The sequence below is a fragment of the Gigantopelta aegis genome, chromosome 4 (genome assembly GCF_016097555.1).
Source record: "Gigantopelta aegis isolate Gae_Host chromosome 4, Gae_host_genome, whole genome shotgun sequence".
In the NCBI taxonomy this organism is placed as follows: Eukaryota; Metazoa; Mollusca; class Gastropoda; order Neomphalida; family Peltospiridae; genus Gigantopelta; species Gigantopelta aegis.
Genome location: NC_054702.1, coordinates 64300322 through 64320041, shown reverse-complemented (window position 1 = coordinate 64320041; position 19720 = coordinate 64300322). Strand labels below are relative to the sequence as shown.

General features: G+C 38.2%; 1 protein-coding gene across 1 annotated transcript; it reads left to right on the top strand.

The window, feature by feature from the left end:
• The first annotated feature begins 375 nt into the window (after window positions 1-375).
• Window positions 376-17937, top strand: LOC121370926. Its single transcript, XM_041496463.1, has 3 exons — window positions 376-592; window positions 11245-11571; window positions 14299-17937. Exons 1-3 carry the CDS (start codon window positions 391-393, stop codon window positions 14472-14474), a joined length of 705 nt encoding a protein of 234 aa, XP_041352397.1. The 5' UTR covers window positions 376-390; the 3' UTR covers window positions 14475-17937.
• Window positions 17938-19720: the final 1783 nt, after the last annotated feature.

Here is a 19720-nt window from a genome sequence, read left to right as displayed (position 1 = left end):
CGCCTCTCCCCCCCCCCCCCCCCCCCCCCCCAACTTTGTAGCCGCAGCGATGGTTTTTATATATTTATACAGGGTAAGAAAATAAAATAACAAATGATAAATTAATACTGTTCTCATGTATCACTAACAAGAAGGTTCTGCTACTTTCACATGACGTCATTTACCTGTGTGTGTGTGTGTGTGTGTGTGTGTGTGTGTGTGTTTTCCTTCCATATGACGTCATCTAGTACTCCTTTACCTTTGAACTTTACTATTATACTTTTAAGTTATAAGTACAATAGTAGCCTGCAAAATGGAATGGGTTCATAGCGCTTCGAAGCGCATTTGGTGTAGCAACTGGAAGTAACCGTATCGAAGCGCATCAATGAGCATCGATGCGCTTTTTGGGGGATGTTTGGTGTAATACTAACATCAAGTTTGACGTCTTCGACAGGACTCCAATACAGCCGCGTTTTGGATACGACCTTGACATGGGCGGGTGACCTGGCGCTTAGTTACGAATACCTCAGTTTGATGGGGAAGTCGTGTTCTATGCCGTTGCCGTTTTCTAAAGTGCCACCTGAAATAGTCATTGTTGGACCAAACGCTGCAGGTATTTCTTTCGTGCAAAATGCACTAGAAGCTAAGAATTTTATAAATGTCGGGGTCGTACCCAGCCTAAAATAACTGGGGAGAGGTGAAGTAGGATGACCCACGTCACCCAGACTCCCAGTATTCGACCAGTTTCTAATTAACTAATAAAACTAAACCTTGAAGTTTATTTTATAGAAAATGCAACATATATCAAAGAACTAAATCCAAAAGCTGTTGATTCTAACAACTGTAATACATATTCATACATAAAGAAAGAACGTTTACCCAATCGCGTATGTTCAAAATACCTTACACTGGTTTTACATACCATCGACGTCCCAAACTGCGTTCACCTAACGACAAAAACAAGAATACGATATTTACGGAAAAACTATTCTACATTTTTCAGCTACGATACGTGAAACAAAATAGATTGCAATCAATTAACGAAAAAAAATCAACAATGTGGATTTAAAACAAATCCATTCTAGTAAACAAAAGTGAAACACCCTCCGGTAAACAGGAAAGAGTGCGACGTTTCTAACTGCATTCAGGCGCATGCGTTTGCAAAAAGTATCAACGCGTATGTGCGGTTCGTCGTTTTCCATTTTTAACGCCACTATATGAAAAAATATGTTTCTTAACTATGCACAGTTGACGAACACTTAGTTTAATTTTTTTTTTTTAAAGGAAACATTCAATTTGTCAAGCCTTCTGGTCCGGTCCGCGTTTCATCAACACGCATAGCTAACATTTGATGTCAATACTGATAGGAATTACGTTTATACCATTGAATATTTTGTAAAACATCGTTTTTTAATGAACTGATTAATAATTAACACAATTTATAATTTCCTTCACCAAAACTGCGCACCCTTTCTCTTTGGCTTAATCCTACGAGACATTCCAAATTCCATAGCACCATACCACCCTCCGCCTGTTACCGGCCCCGGTCGGACTGCTGGTGCTCTCTTGCACCTGCCAGTGCAGGCGTCCGTCCTCCCCCCCCCCCCCCCAACCCACCACACCACACCCAGGACAGGCGTGCGCTACAACAGCTTGCGCTGAATGTGCACGTTAAACACTGACCTGCTAATCATGTACTTGAGGCTAGTACGTACTAGGTTCACATCCCCGTACGGACTCCCACCAACAGCAGCTTGTAATGATGCAGTGGGTACTAGGTATAACACCACTATACAGACTTTTAATTAACCACAAACAACTAACTACTGCAGACAGCTCAGATAGCTGAGGTGTGTGCCCAGTACAGCATGCTTGAACTTCAACTGGATATAAGTACAAAAATAAGTATGAACGAATGAATGAATAATTATGCAGTTCATGTAGCTCATTGCAGTGACCAATAACTATAAATATTTTGTGTGTGTTTCTAATGTAATCGGCCTCGGTGGCGTCGTGGTTAGGCCATCGGTCTACAGGCTGGTAGGCACTGGTTTCGGATCCCAGTCGAGGCATGGGATTTTTAATCCAGATACCGACTCCAAACCCTGAGTGATTGCTCCGCAAGGCTCAGTGGGTAGGTGTAAACCACTTGCACCGATCAGTGATCCATAACTGGTTCAACAAAGGCCATGGTTTGTGCTATCCTGCCTGTGGGAAGCGCAAATAAAATATCCATTGCTGCCTGTCGTAAAAGAGTAGCCTATGTGGCGACAGCGGGTTTCCTCTAAAAAAAACAGTGTCAGAATGACCATATGTTTGACGTCTAATAGCCGATGATAAGATAAAAAAATCAATGTGCTCTAGTGGCGTCGTTAAATAAAACAAACTTTTTGTGTTTTTGTCTAATGTATTTTGGGGACGTGACGTAGCCCAGTGGTAAAGCGTTCGTTTGATGCGCGGTCGGTCTAGGATCGATCCCCGTCGGTGGACCCATTGGGCTATTTCTCCTTCCAGCCAGTGCTCCACAACTGGTGTAACAAAGGCTGTGGTATGTACTATCCTGTCTGTGGGGTGGTGCATATAAAAGATCCCTTACTGCTAATAAAAAAAAAGAGTAGCCCATGGAGTGGCGACAGCGGGTTTCCTCTCTCAAACTCTGTGTGGTCCTTAACCATATGTCTGATGCTATATAAACGTAAATAAAATGCGCTGAGTGCGTCGTTAAATAAAACATTTTACTACTATTGTATTTCATTATATGTTGCATTGTTTTAGATATATAAAATATAAAACAAATTGTCTCCTTCCTCAGCATAATTTTAGCATAGACATATTAAACATCCGTTTTAAAAATAGATCATTGTTAAAATAATTAACAATTATTATATACGAATCGAGGATTGCACACTTTATTGACTTAAAAAGTATTTATTAAAATTAATAAATAATGTAAATTCTCTTCTTTTTTTTTTTTTTCTTTTTTTTCTTTTTTTTTTTTTTTTTTTTTTTTTTTTTTTTTTTTTTTTTTTTTTGGTAAACTAACTTTTTACTAATTAATACAGAGGCAACTTATGTTTCGTAATGTTGATCCTGTAAAGAACCTCTCTAAACAGTATTAAGTTGAGCAGATTTGATATTGACAAGTATTGCAATGTTCATCTTACTGGTTTGAAATTAAAGACTGAGACATTTGCTGACAGGCTGCAGCCTGCAGGTGGCAGTGATGTTTGTTTTGACACATGTCAAATTTTTATAATATTCTGCCAAACTTGAAAAGTTGTGCAGGAACCAATTTCAGTCCCTTTTTTCTACTGCATTTGCTAGTGGCGTAGGCAGGGGAGGGGGACCACGGGAGCCATGCCCCCCATCAAACGTCAAACTGGAAACGTTGTGTGGTGGTCCATAAATTCCATATTAATACACGTCAAAAATAACACAAATAAAATAAATGTTAACCCTATCGCCACATGTAAACCATATAGTCTGGTCCCGTAGCTAATGGGGGGGGGGGGATCGGTCGACACCACCCCCCCACACACACACACACACATCGGTGACTTTTTGTTCGAATATGCAACCGGAACCCTTTAAGCAACTCGGGCGCTTCGCCATAAGCCTAAAGGACCCCCCCCCCCCCCCCCCCCCCCTCAAAATCCTACCTACGGGCCTGTAGACCAGTGCAAACATAGTGACTATTTGTGCATTGATATGGTGGGGTAAATTTGACAACACTTCGAGCTGTTTTGTTTATCGATTATTATCACTATTATTCAAAACAATGTCCACTACACATTTCATGTTGAATAGATATTATTTTAAGATGTTATATGCATTTGAACGTCGTTTAATCCTCACCAAATATAATCGTATGCAGTGCATGTAAAATAAGGACAGGGTACTCATTCATCCATAGAAATAAATTGACGTAGAGGTTGTATAATTATCTTGCGTTTATTTCATTAGTAGTACTTATAGCTACATGGTATTTTTAATTGTTAATACTTGGCAAACTGGCAAATTGTAAACATTGCTTTATTTTTATACATAAAAAATACTTCTGTCGACAAAAACTTCTGCATTTGACGTCATAGCTTTTCTTTCATGACGCACAATTCCTATTTAAAGATAGCTCGCCAAAATACATACCGCGCCATAATACACACCGAGACGATAACTAAACAAGACATGAATATGCATAAATTAAAGACCGGGAAAATAACGTCGCTTACCAAATGATGTCATTTAGCAAAATTACGTCAGGTTGTGGTCACATCATTTAGCTATTTATCAATGAAACTTTGCATTTCTGCGTCACACATCTATCAGTTTAGTTTAAACAAACACTATTATAAACTTATTGAAAGCTAAACAAAATTATTAAAATATACATTTTGTTAAATTATGCTGTTAACATTAATTATAAAAATTGACAGTAAGTATGTTTCCGCTTATAACAATACAGGAGCGTCGGAAGCGGTACTTTTTGGGCCAGGAACGGTGCTTTTTCTCTCTCTCTTTCTCTTCCTTATATAAACGCCGAGGTTATTGATGCCAGCCCACACCTTCACTCTGCCAGGATGTAAATATCCAAACGAGGTATAACTATAATAACCATTATTGTCAACAGTATTAATGTACTTTAATACTGATACAGGTCTTAATATCATTTATTTGACTTTTTATATTTAGATACTAAGAAAAGTCGCAGCTTCCCTCAACTCTGCAAGTTTCTTTACCGTGATGTTGGACGAAACGACCGATTCAGCCAACATCGAGCAAGTTGTTATATGTTTGCGCTGGTTTGATGGCACCGACTTGCAAGCACATGAGTAATTCATATGTCTTTATGCTTCTCGCCTCTACAAATGCAAACACTTTGCTCTGTCATACTCGATGTTCTTTAGAAAATGAATTTGTCTGTTAATCGAATACCTGGCCAATGCTACGACGGAGCATCTGCTATGTCGGGGATTAAATCTGGTGTCGCAATACAAATAACGAAGCTTGAGCCAAGTGTTGTTTTCACCCATTGCTATGGCCTACAGTGACACAATCAAAAACTGTAAGTGGATGAAAGATGTGTTGGATATTACTCATGATATTACATAATTGGTGAAACTTTCTGCTCGACGTGAAGCCACTTTCAAAGTCTTGAAAGAAGATATTGCCCCAGATAGTCCAGGCATTTGAATGTTGTGCCCAATATGGGCCAACAAGATGGACTGTCAAGACAGATGCCTTGGACAGTATCGCTAAAAATTACGGAACCTTGCAAACAAGAATCTCTGGGATTCGTTAAAGAAACCGAAATGAGAACCCGTATTTTAGGAGTATCTTCGTTCAAGGACAAATTTGATAAAAAAAAAATCTTTGGCATTAAACTGGGCAGTAAAATACCCAGACTATCAGACAACCTCAGCATGTCGTTGCAGTCCAAGGATTTATCACCAGCTGAGGGCCAGAAGCTTGCTAAAATGACTTGTAAAACACTGGCTTCTTTCAGGACTGCAGACGTTTGCTTCATTCTGGAAAACTGTGGTCAGAGAGGCTGAAGATCTTGGCGTCAATGATCCTGCGCTTCCAGGAAAAAGGAAAGCTTCAAAAAATAGACATAGTATCCGGACACGCCTGACGATTATTACAGGAAAATCTCCTATGAAGCCATTTATTTCATCGTGTCTTGTATTCATCAGATGTTTGGCCAAGCAGGTTACAGTGTTTACAAGAACTTAGAAAGTCTCTTGCTAAAAGCTGCAAACAATGGCGATTACACTGACGAATTGGTGTTTGCTGCCAATCTATATGGGTCAGATCTTGACACACACACACATTGGAGACGCAGCTCACAATTCTGTCCACACACTTCACCGATATATCAACACCTATTGCTCTGTCTGATCTGGTGTCTTACTTGCATGGTTTTTCGGGCATAGCCAGAGATTTCTTGTTTGAAAAAAACACTTTAATGGAATTTGTTTTGATTATTCCAGCAACAAACGCGACCAGTGAGCGGTTCTTCAGCGCCTTGAGGCGTGTCAAAGTGTACTTGCGTATTACAGGGTTCTCGCGGTCATTAAAAACCTGGAAAAGTTTTGAAATTTGCAAAATACTTTTCAAGGGCCTTGAAAAGTTTTGAAATTTTGGTTAAAACTGAAAAGTCATGGAAAAGTTTTGAAATTTCCGCATAGGCCGAGATATTTTCGATCATGCTTCTCAGAGTGCGAGCGATCACTTCCTTGTCGCATAGCGTGCAGAGTTACTTTTCTTGAATGGGCACAACGTCATTTCGACGTAAGAGCCGCGTTCAGGACAGTATTGCTAGCTAGACTAATTTTAACGCTTCATGTTAAATCCTATGAGAACGCTTGGTACCAGTAAGATTGTTACGTAGCGACCGCGTATGCCAGCCTATCCTGAACGCAAGGAAATTGTTGATGGACCAAATATCAACTGGAAGGTTCATGAGCTTTTGAATGGGGAACTTCGAAAACTTCATCCAGGCATATGTCTTTTACAAACTGGCTAATGTGGTCTTCACACTGTGCACAATTCATTTCGTGCAGGCTGCACCTCAGTCTCTTGGAACATTGAGGAGATTCTGAGTGATCAGTATTATTACTTCAAAGACTCACCAGTTAGATGTGAGGATTTCAAGGAGTGGCTGTGTAGAACTATCACCAAGTTCTGCAAGCACCGCTGGTTGGAGAATGACAGTGTGGTGGAGAAGATCCTTAGAATTCTTCCACCTCTGAATCAGTATGTGAAATCGCTTCAGAAGGACAGGCCTCCCAGACCTCCTATATTTCCTATATATTTCATAGGATCCTATAAAACTCCTATATTGAGATTCATTTCCTATATTTGACTCAATTGCTTTGCCAAAATGCCGATGAATAAAATATGTTACTGAGTTATATTCGCAGTGAAAGGCAGGCTGTCAGAAATTCAGAAGATGCTTTGAATGTGCACTAACTTTCATAGTATCCTGGATCCCGGCATGGTATATATTTGTTCAGGGTTGAAAATTAACATGAAAACCATGGTCGCTAGCAGGGCCAGTTGAAGAAAAATCTTATTGGCCCTTCTCAAATTCAACTAGCCGTCCAATTTATCTGCACAGCCAAATTCAAAACTAGAATGTTCTTTGTTGAATAATAACCATGTATAATAATAACCACGTATATAGTCCATTTGCGTCGAAAGGAAACCGATGAATTGGCATGTAACTTCATAACGAATAAAGTTAAAATTCATATTAGAAACGTATTAAGTTTTAAACCCATACTAACCCAAATCACATTTAAAGAGGAAAAAAAATAGTCCAGTATAAATAAAAGTTACTTTAAAAGTTACCATTAAATGATAAAGATTAAATATATATATAATTTTTAATACAGGGATACAAAATTTTAAAAAAATAATTAAAACTTCACTTGCATCGTCTCTGAAGTAATCGATAATGCAATACAGAGACTAAAGGTAGAACTGCGTGTGTTTTAGAATATTAGTCTGGGAATCACAGTCTTTTTTGTGCACCTGTGAGAGGTGGTTCAATATGGAGAACTCTCCAGTAAAGGTTCTCCTTGGGAGTGGCTTTTCTCCTAAAGACTAGGCACTAGATAAAAGATTCATGGAATCATCCACTATTTTGCCAAATACCCAATCGACTCTGCATTGTGCAGAGATACGGCCCTGATCTCGTATTACGGTTTTTGTCGTTCAGATTACGTTGGATTTAACCTATGCAGTTTTATAAATATATATTGTATTTATTTACATTGAATGTTTTACCCCCCAAAACATTATTTCAGATGATATGGGTTTACAATTTAATAAATTAATATGTTTTATATGAATTTTATCTTTAGGCCTACATGCCAGTTAACGGACTTTTGAAATAATCCATGTAGTAATGGAACATTTCATTGTTAGTGTGAGTTAAAAGTACATGTTAAAATTTAATTTTGTCCCAGAATAATATAAGCTAATTAAATACGATTAATTTGTACCATAACATTGAATAATGTCAAAAAGTAGGTCTACTAAATAATTATGGCGTATCCAGTCCATTAATCCGACAACTTCAAAACAAAAACAAAAATATGATGTGTTTGCAATACGTTTTGAGCTATATATTTTTAAAGCCTCGGACCAAAATCTCAGAACCTGAGGCTGAAACTGGTAAGTCTGGCGTTGTCAAAATATAGAACATGTTCTATAATGTTGTCTGTTGCCAGATCTGTAGTTCGCGCCAGCACAATAGCGGTGTGTTTTGTCACATTCGATTCAGTTTCAGTGCGTTAATTTTTCACCTGGTACCATATTCGCCAGACTCTAAAATCAGTGGTCGTCCAACGGACTACCTTTGTTAAATTCATACATGTAGTCGCCCATAGCCAATAAAGGTCGCTACGGGCAACCGGGCGACTGCTAATTTTCAACCCAGTTGGTTGAGGTAGTAGATGGTATCTTGTGTACATATTCAAGGTAAGAACATACCATTTGTAATGTAAATGTTTTTTAAAATCCGTGTAAAATGCCTATAATCATGATAATCGGTCCAAATTTTCCTATAAAACTCCTATATTTGACCTCAAAATTCCTATAAAACTCCTATATTTTGGTATTTAAATTCCTATATTTCCTATATTTTAATATGTACAAGTGTCTGGGAGGCCTGGAAGGAACCTACCTTCAAATCATTCAAGTGATTGAAGGAGGCTACCTCTTCTCCTTTATTCATTGCAAAGCTTCAGTTTTTCCTGTCGGTGTCAATGAGATGAAACCATTTCTAGTTGCATTCCAGTCAGAAAAGCCTCTGCTTCCGTTTCTTGCAGCTGACATGTTTCAGTTGATCAAGGGTCTGCTTGATCGCTTCGTAGAGAAGAAATGTCTAGATGAACTTCACAATGTGAAGCAGCTAGTTGATTTTGAACCAGGAAAGTCAAAATACCACATGGATGTATCCAAAATTGATGTTGGCTTTGCAACATGTTATGCACTACGTGATATGAAGAAGCAGAAAAGGATTTCAGACAGGGGTGTGTTGTCCTTCAGATTGGACTGTAGACGGTTTCTGTTGGATTAAATCACCAGTGACGACAGTTTTGGTGATAAACTTAACCCATCTCTCTCCTGAAGCCATTTTGAAGGATCCTGCTGGCTGTGTATCAGTCTTTTATGACTGTCTGAATTACCTTGTGAGTGCAGGCAGGCTAGACATCAGTGCTTGCGACAAGATCCTCAAGGAATACAAACTGTTTTTAGATGAGACACTGAAATCCGATGCAACAAGCAGTCTGGAATCTTTACGTGAAAATTATCGCCTTGACTCCCTCTGTATGCTTCTTTTCTTGGCAACAAGAAAGAATTCTGCCAGCTTTGGCCAGTAGTCAAGCTTTTGTTGCTATCACATGGACAAGCTGATGTGGAAAGGGGCCTTTCTGTGAACAAGGAGGCCTTAGCAGATAATCAGAGAGCCCTAGCCCTTATAGTAAGGAGGGTAATTCTTTACCACATTTGTCATGTTGGAGGCATCCAGAATGTAAAGCTGTCCAAAGACCTTATGTCATCAGCATCAAATGTTAGGAATAGGTACAGACTTTACCTGGAAGAGCAAACGAAAAGGACAAAAGAAGCTGACATATCAAACAAGAGAAAAGATGAAGATGAAGAACTGGCCACCTTGATGAGAAAGAAGGCAAGGCTAGAGGCAGACATCCACCAACTGCTAAAAACTGCTGACGAACATATAGACATGGCAGAGCAGAAAAACGACTTAAGCCTCCTGAGTGTTTCCAACAGTGCCAGGAAAGGTGCAAAGGCTATAAAAGTCAGCTGAAAGAGCTTCTTTCCTACATAGATTCCATACGGGCTAGTGTAGCCAAGTGATTTACCTATTTGTCTGCTCCTGTCATAAACAGTGGTTGTAAATACTTAATTTGCTACAAGTGAAGGACTGTATTTATGCTGCCCAGAATATTTTAACAAGTTGACGACTGTGTTTAAATATATTTACTAAGTGGTTTGCTACCAGCCCAGGAGTTTTGTACACACAGTTTTTCATGCTTAGGACTGTGTAAATGTAGCATGGTGTCTCTAGACAACTGCCAATCCTGGATATTCGAAGTGGCTTACCCTGTCATCAGCTTGCCAACAGTAATTGGATTACCAGTATTTTTTGTTGATCTTGTTTATCTGCTCCTGCCATAAACAGTGACTGTATATACATATGTACTTTCTGTTTTAATTACTTCTTGTGATGCATTATGTCCCTGAAAACCATCTTTTTTACCATTGAAAGTCTTTGATATTTTTTCCTCTCTAAAGATTATAAACCTTGTATTTTTATCAGGTTGAACATTCAGTTTTACCAGATTTCAATTTTATCTCATGGCAGTGTGATACATCTCTACATTTTTACAGATTTGTGTGCGAAAAGGTCATTAAATTTCTTGGAAGACACGGATGCATTAGACCTTGTTAAAGTAGCACACGCATTTGTTTCTGGCCCAAGAACAGATTGCAACTGTTTGGTAAATTCAGTTGACCAGGTCATACATTTCACTATATGAAATAAATAAAAAAGTCAAAAACAGAATTTCTTTTTCTTTTTGAAAAGATGTGTTTAACTCATCAAGAGTTATAGCCAGCAGATAGGATTTGGATAAGATATATAAATTTGCGAACGACAATCACATTTTTGTACAACTCTAAAATTAATAGATAGCTCTTTGAAGTTTTCGATCGATGAATTGCTTAATTTGACAGCACAAATTCCTCACTTAATGAGCAGAAATTGCACCATTTCAGTAGGACTTCAAGAAAAAGAACATTAGGGGAGGGGGACCTGCCGCCAGACACCCATAGGGTGGCTTCGCGCTTACGGCGCTCGCATAGTATATATCTCATCATATACATTACTTCCATGGCTGTACCAACTTCTAATTGCTTCCGATCGCCCTGCAGTATGAATCGAAAGAACAATGCGCACACTGTATGAAGATCTATGCGGCGTTGTACTGTGTGATAGTTGATCACCTGATCAGAGGTCATGACCTCTCAAAAGACGTATTTTCACATGTGAAGAGACGATAAATACCACACGGGTATCTCTTCCACCGCGGTGTAATAAGTGTGTGTGTGTGTGTATGTGTGTGTGTGTGTGTGTGTGTGTGTGTGTGTGTGTGTGCATACAGACATACACACAAAGCTACTTAAATACTGGAACTTTTTTCTCTCTTTTTTTTTTTTTTTTTTCTTCAGGAAAACGATTTTTGCTGTATTCCTGGCTTTTTGGAGTTCAGAAAAGCATTGCTTCACAATCAACAAAATCGTGCAACATTGACGAGACTATCACCAGTCGAACTACAGGTGAAAAGTTCCTCGTCCACGCCCTTAGAGGAACGCCCTCGGTGCTAATACGGAACAAAGAGGCCTATGAAGAAACTAAAGCGGTCGTCCTCATGATAAACGCCGCTGGCGGGGTGGATAGCATACACGAGGCCCAGAGATGTTTGGATTTAATAACAGTATCGTTCCCGGCGGATAACTTTCCTGTGCTAATAGTAGTGAACGCAGTGGATGCTCCAGGTAATTAGAATCAGCTGTAGAAAGTGGCAATCTGAATAAAATTAGCTCCACTGCTTAATAACTATTACCTGTTGTAGACCAGTAGAGCTGTTTTCAATCAGATTGAGAAAGTGGTAGCAAGGAATTTGTCAATCTAATTAAAATTAGCTCCATTATTACATGTGGATCTAACAGCAGCCCGTTGGAGCTCATGTCCAGTTGACCTTTCGTTCGACCAATCAAAACCTTACTTGCAAAATCATGCCAGTGATTTTTTTTTAAATTTAAAACATTCGGGTTTATGCCGAGGGTATACGAAATGATTCGGGTGAATTACGAAGTATGCCGGAAACTAATTTCAATATAAAATTCCTTTCAAGACGAAAAAAAAAAAACGTGATGGTATAGCCATAAAATCTGCTTATACTAGTATACAATCCAGATTTTTTACTGCACTTTTCCCACAGTTTTTTCAATGTTGAAATAGACCAACATGTTCGCCAATTGCATAAGTAGTCTCGATCGATATTTTTAGAATTTGTATGCTCCCGAATAACGTTATAAAAGGCGAAGTGTAATTGGTCGATCTTTAAATTGTTATTTATAGATGAAATGTCACCTGGACATGGGAGTCAACGCAATGCTGTTAGATCTACTGGCGAGACCAGTAGAGCTAATTTTAATCAGATTGGGAATTTGTATGCGTTCGTGTGTGTGTGTGTGGGGGGGGGGGGGGGGGGGGGGAGAGGGAGAGAGAGAGAGAGAGAGAGAGAGAGAGAGAGAGAGAGAGAGAGAGAGAGAGAGAGATTAGGAAGGCGCGTCTGATAGACTTTATTATAATTTAAATCCCAGCAAAGCTGAATTATTTACATTATTCTGTCATAGGCTTCGGAAAATACTAGATACGATGCTATAACGGAAACTCTCGCCTACGTCTCAGACGGTTCTAAGACAGCGCTACGTTAACGTGGTTATGGTGATTGGGGTGTCAGTTTTTATATATACTGAAACAATGAAAACGTAAAAACTACTTTTCATTGCAAATAACGACAAACTATTAATGAATTGATGGATAATGTAATATAACATTAATGACTGGTATTCATGAGATACATTCACATGGAAACATGGCCAGTTATTAACAGTAATCGAGTTGCATTCGTAATCGAAAAGTTCAACCCCCCCCCCCCCCCCCCCCCCCCATCAAGGTCAGTATCTGGTGTGTCCACCACTGGTCCGTGAGCATGCGTGAAGACGACGAGGAAAAGGATTGGCACAGGAATGTTCCTCCACTCCTGCAACGCCTATGTAAGCTCAGCGACGTTACGCGGTGGTGGCTGGCGGTGACGTACACAACGTCCTAAGTCATCCCACATGTGTTCAATTGGGTTCAAATCCGGTGAAAGGGCGGACCAGTTCATAAAGGTGATACCGGCTTGTTGCAGGAATGCCTGGGTAATTCTTGGCTGGAGAACTGGTCTTAGAATAACGTCAACATAACGCTCGGCTGTAAGGGCATCGTGGACAATGATGAGATCACTTCTGAAATCACAGTTGATTGCCCCCCCCCCCCCATACCATCAGACAACCGCCGCCAAACCGATCACGTTCCCTCACACATCCGTCAGCGTACCGTTCATGGAGTCTTCTGTACACACGTGCTCTTCCATCGGCAAAGGAGACAGAGAAACGGGACTCATCTGAGAAAACAATGCTCCAGTAAAAGGCTGGTGGATGATTACCATTCTGGAGAGCAAACTGTAGTCTCGCAGCACGATGTCGCGGTGTCATGATGTTACCGTTGTACGGGCGTCTGCGTCTGAGTCCAGCCGTTCTGAGTCGACGGATGACGTCCTATCGTGTTGCTTGCTGTCATCGTCACAGTTCTGAACCGGTCACGGAGGTGGTGTCGTCAATCTGCCGATCTTGGCGTGGTGTCGTAACGGGACGTTGACCAGGTCGAGGTCGATCACGACACTCCCGGTCTGTTGATGACTTCAACAAGTCATCCGATAGTTGATGGATGGACTCGGAAGGTCCTAGCAACTTGGCTTTGCGAAGTCCCCCCTTGAACCATGTCTAACGCTCGCTCCCTTTGTTCTTCTCTGAGTCGTGGCATTCTTAATGTGACGAGGGATATGACACCGTTACGTGACTTTTATGTGTCAACATACTGGCATTTCACGTGCATTGCATGCAGCATGATTGAGCATGTAGTGAACGCATTTCACACCATTTTGTGTGTTTTTGCTATTGTATGTGTAACGAAAACAAAACCAGGATTAAAACCCAGACAAAAGTACCAATCAATGGCTTCCTCTCATAAATTGTTATTTTAAGTTCAATAAATATTTTTTTCATTAATCACAACAAAATATTGAAAAATATCTGTTTTGCGTTTTCATTGTGTGTCAGTATATTAAATAGTCATTTAGATGGTGGTTCCAATGCATAACAGTCAGAATACAAACGCTAGTACTTCCTAACCCTCTCCCCACCCAATTACAGGAAATTATTCAGAGGGGGGAGGGGTCTAGACTGGCGAATAAAGTTTTTAAGGGGGAATCAGTCACTGTACGGCGAAATCGATGTCGCCTATTTAAAATTAGTGATCACTTGCATTATACACAATCACTGATGAATGTTGAAGAACTTGAGGAACACCTATTCATAGATAGTAATTAAGTGTCAAGCTGATGTTTTAAATTTGTTTACTGTTTGTCTTAATATAAGTGACATGTTTTGTAGGTGCATTGTCTTGTGATGAAATAGAAACTCGGTTCGACCTGCATGTCAGACTTGCTAACAAGGCGTGGCAGATCTGTAGCTTGAGAGAGAGTTCACAAGAGGATGTGGATCACATCTTGCGGGAATTAGCCATTTTGGTGGACAAGAAGGGACCAGACAGAACACACACAAATTAGAATGTTTAATATTTGAAAAGGAGAAGAAAGAAAAGAAAGGATGAAAAAAGTTGTTTTTTTTGTTTTTGTTTTTTAAACGAACAAAAGTAAAGAGAATACAGCAATATGATTACATATGATTAGTGTTCAGTCATAACCGTTCGTAACAATAATATAGGTATTTTATTTTATTTTATCATGAATGATCTAATACAAGCTATTAATTATGCAGAGTTAGATTTTTATACTTAACTGAGTTGGTTTGACTGCTAGTTTTTCATTACATTTTCTAACTTTACATGTGTATAGTATCTACATATAATATCGGATGTCCCGAATCAAAGAACCCCTCTTTACTGATTAATAACTTGGAAAGTATATTTACTAGGATAATAATATTTTGTACCTGATATCTTATGCGTATTTCCCATTTTGTGATAAGAATTTCAAAGACGCGGGTTGAACGCCACGTAGTGGCAGAATCAAAATTGCATATCAAAAGATGTAATGCGGGAGTCGCATGCATTTGGACTGGTGCCTGTCTGGTGCACAGCTAGTATCACTGTTTCAGTCAGTCAAGTTCCAGTTCTTTATCGCCTTAAGTTTTTACAATTTATCAGCACAATACAATGTAAATAAATGTACAATGTAATAAATATATACAGGATTTGTACATGATTATGGATTGGTGGAGAGTGATTTAGTAACAAATAATAATAATACGAAATAAATAAATAAATAAAATGTTAACTATACATGTAAACAAATAGTTGTAAAATGAATAAATAGAAGTAATGTTAATATTAACCAATTTGCTCCAATAGCTGGTCTCTAATGGGATTTGCTCGAAACAAAAAATTTCCGAAATTATTAACTTCTTTAATATTGTTAGACGCTAATAACTGGGCAAGTTTGAAAACGCTTGGAGGTACATGGTAATATTTTAAAATAAATTCCATTCTTAAATCATTAAAACGTGGGCACTGGAGGATGAATGATACTCATTTTCTATTTCATTTTTGTCACATAGTGTAAATTTTCTCTAATGCTGCCTATCAAATGTAGGTAGCCTGTCAGATTATGTCTTCACTTATTTTTACTGGAAAGTCTTTGGTAGTATAGTTATTCGAAATGATGTTCAGTGAACCATTGAAGCTTGTTTTACTGAAAACGGATGGGGCGCAAACGGATATTGAAGACATTTTCTGGAAAATCTAGAAAGATTAATTCTCTAAACTAACTTATCAAAGCGATTAAAGACACTGTCTCAACAAGAGACTGAGGTCAGTGTGTGAACAGGATGGGGATCACATTGAGCATCTCTTTAAGTAAACTGAGGTAAGTCAAACTTAAATCGGCTTTCTGACCTTACGTTTTTTTGATATGCTGTTTTGATTGTGTCATTATTTAATAGGTATTCGATCTACATACTTAAAACATTTTACAACAAATAGATAATAGCCATGTGATATCGGCTGCAGTATATAGAAATGCATGTTAATCTGAGATATGTTTACCATTAACTTCCATCAATCTACCGACAAAATTAGTTATAATCCGTGTACAAATTCGTAATGATTCGTTTGCAATCCTATACAGCTGTTTAGAAGTAATGGTAATGTGAATAAATATTGTTATCCAGATTCGGGCATTTTCGTTTCATTCGGGCAAAAATCAGCCTGCTCCCACCCCCACCCCTACAAAAATGGGAGCCCGTACGTCTATGAGCAGTGGTCTGCAAATGTCCCGAAAGACAACCAATCAGATATAACATAGTGGCTACTTTTGCTCTACATAGAATAATATCTAACCTAATCTTCAACAAACAAAAAAGTTTATACTGCAGTTTCATTGATTACACGCGTACTTTTGACAGTATTGACAGAATTAGTTTATGGTCAAAGCTTGTTAAATTTGGTATAGATGGTAGAATTTTAAGAATAATAAAGTTTTATTTAAATTTCAAAGCCTATTTTCGAAACAAATGGTCACTAACAAACTCATTTGAAGTGTCTGCTGGCGTGTTGCAAGGCGAAGCTTTACCCAGTCTTATTCTCCATGTATATTAATGACTGTGAAACACATTTAGCAAATAATAACTGCAGTAGCATAGAAATTGGTATGTTGAACCTAATATTATACGCTGATGACACCGTTATGTTTTCTGAAACTGTCTCGGGTCTACAAACTATGCTTGATAAGCTTCATATGTATTGCAAAGAGTGGAAACTCGCTGTGAATATTACAAAAACAAAGATTGTTGTGGTTCAGAAAAAGAGGCCATTTAATGAAAAATGAACATTGGCTGTATAATGGTGAAGATATAGAAATTATATCTTTTTAATCATTTGGGTTTAATATTTAAATACAATGGTAACTTTCCTATCACGCACAGTCATATAACCAGCCAAGGGCGCAAAGCTTTATTTGCCCTGGAGAGATCTATGTACAAACAATATGGAATTCAAAGTTAATGTTGAAACAGAAATTTTTGTTGTTCGATACATATATATTACCTTTACTTAAATATGGTTGCGAGACATGGGGATTCGCCAAATCACTAGATATTAAAAAGCTTCATCTCATGTTATGTAAACATTTGCTTGGCGTCAATCAAAAAACCACAAGCCACATGTACCACGAATTGGGACGATATACTTTGTCAATTTCACGTTATATTGCTATTTTAAAATACTGGCTATTATTACGAACTGACAATTGTATTTTGAAGGAAATGTATCTACAAATGGTTAAAGATTGTGAAAAAATATGTTGGGCTACACTTGCCAAACAACTTCTTGACAACGTTGGCGTGTCATATGTCTAGATACGTCAGAATGTTAATAATGAAGCAATATTTATCACAGATGTTAGTTCGTTTAAAAGATAGATTTATTCAAGAAATGTATGCTACTCTCTCAGTTTCTTCAAAATGTTTAATTTATAAGCACTTAACTAATAATCACCGTCTTCAATACTATTTAACAGAAGAAAAAAAACCTTTCTTTTGCATTTAGAAGTTACATTTGTAAATTTAGATGTTCTGCTCATCAACTAAATATTGAAACTGGTCGTTGTAGAAATATTGAACGTGAACTTAGGACCTGCAGTCTCCGTGACACTAATGGTATTTGAAGACGAATTTCACTTTATTTTGCAATGTCCATTATATTCTGATCTACGTGCTACATATATTAAAAAGTATTACTGGAAAAACCTACTGCATTTATGGTCTCACTGTACAGTTGACCTCCGGGTTAGAGTTCATTCATCACGGTCCACTATAGTTCCTAATTGTGACACATGGTTATGGTTCACATATTCACTTCCAGGAAATTGTGAAGAATTAAAACAATGTGTGTGTTAAGAGAACTTGCTAGAGTTTGTGTGATGTCGTTGTTTTTCTTAATTATGTAAATGTATTATGTAAAATTATGTTTGTGCCTATAGGCAATTGCTTTGGTAAATAAATGAATAGAATGAACAAATGCACTACTGGTCTGGCCAGGTCAGGTCAGGTCATAGGGTTTGACGTGCACATTCAGAACAAGCTGTTGTTGCGCACGCCTGTCACGAGCTCAGGTGGAGGCTCTCGCCAGTTCCTTCATCCAGGACCGGAAAGGGTGGGGAGGGGTTTGGAAAAAGGGTCCATTTATAATTATGATCCTATTCATAATTTCCGTAGGACTAAAAATATCTGTACCTTTCTTTATTTTTAAACCATAGGTGGGCATTTAGGTTGCCAAGGACTGGCATGTATAAATCTCAGCTGAAAACTCACAAATAACTGTAAACGAAGATCGTTTGATTTACTGATCTAGTTCACCGTGGTAAACATCTATGGTCAGGTTTTTAAAAACATTTTGAAATCTATTGGACCAGCAATAAACATCACAATAATAAATAACGGGCCAAAACGTTTATCTTGGTGAACTAAATTGTATCAGGAACATTGTCTGTACCAAAAGGTTTGTTTGGTTTGTTTAACGACACCACTAGAGCACATTTCTTTATTAATCACCGGCTATTGGATGTCAAACATTTGGTAATTTTTACATCTATAGTCTGACTGAGGAAACCCGCTACATTTTTTTATATGCACCATCCCACAGACAGGATAGCACATACCATGGTCTATGATATGCCAGTCGTGGCACACTGGCTGGTACAAAAATTGTCTGTACCAAGTGAATACACCAGGGCACTGATTTTGAAGGCAGCAAAAATTACAAATGACTGGTATAGTACTTTGATGTACATGATGTCATACTACACAATATGTGGCACCATTGTTTTGGCTTCATAATTTGTTTTCAGTGCAACATTTGACAGAATGTACATCTTTTCGCTTTCAGTTTTTTAACTGAATATTTTTGGCAATGCATTAACGTCATATACGCATTTGGTGCATGTTACAATGTTACGTACATGTCATATGACTGAAACAAAATATACAGATCTAGACCAATCGCTGGTTGAATGCTGACACAATGCAAGTATGTGTACACCGAGTGTCTACAGTCGGACTGCGATTTTTAAATCTTGTGTGTGTCCAGCTTTAGGCCTAACCAATATATATATATTAATATTTATTTGTGCGTTATCATAGTTGCAAGTGCCATATTTTGCCATTTTTATATTTATTTATAAGAAAAAACTACAAAATCAATGTCATACACATAATTCGGGAATATTAAAATTGTAATTTGCTGTCACTCCTTGTAAACAGCGGCTTTCTCAAGAATTCTCGATGGAAAAAGGTTTTTTGGCCGACACAAACAAAATTAGTATTCCCTTTTTTTCATCTTTTTTTTAAATTTCTTTTTTCTTTCTTTTCTTTTTTTTTGTGGGGGGAGGGGGGATCATTTATATGCACCATCCCACCATACCCCCTGTTGACTGGTTGCATTCAGTTCCATAGTGCCATACCCAAACATTTCTGTCTGGCAGAAACACTGGAAGTGAACACAAATTAGAATTCATATGTTCCATGTTGTCCTAAGAGGCTATAGCAGCTTAAGATGGTGCAGAGATGAAAGTGGGTTACAAAATAAAATGTTCTAAAATTTTAATATTGGTGATCAGATTAAGACTCGTATAAAGTGAATGCAGTACCAGTGTGGGGTCGGACTGCTGCATCTGCAGCTTGCATTTTGGGCATATAAAACATAGCTGCATGCATTTTACAGACGCATGCATCCAGTCTAACACTGTCATTGAAACCAATGTATTTAAATTTGTTTAACTTGACTGCATGACATATGAGC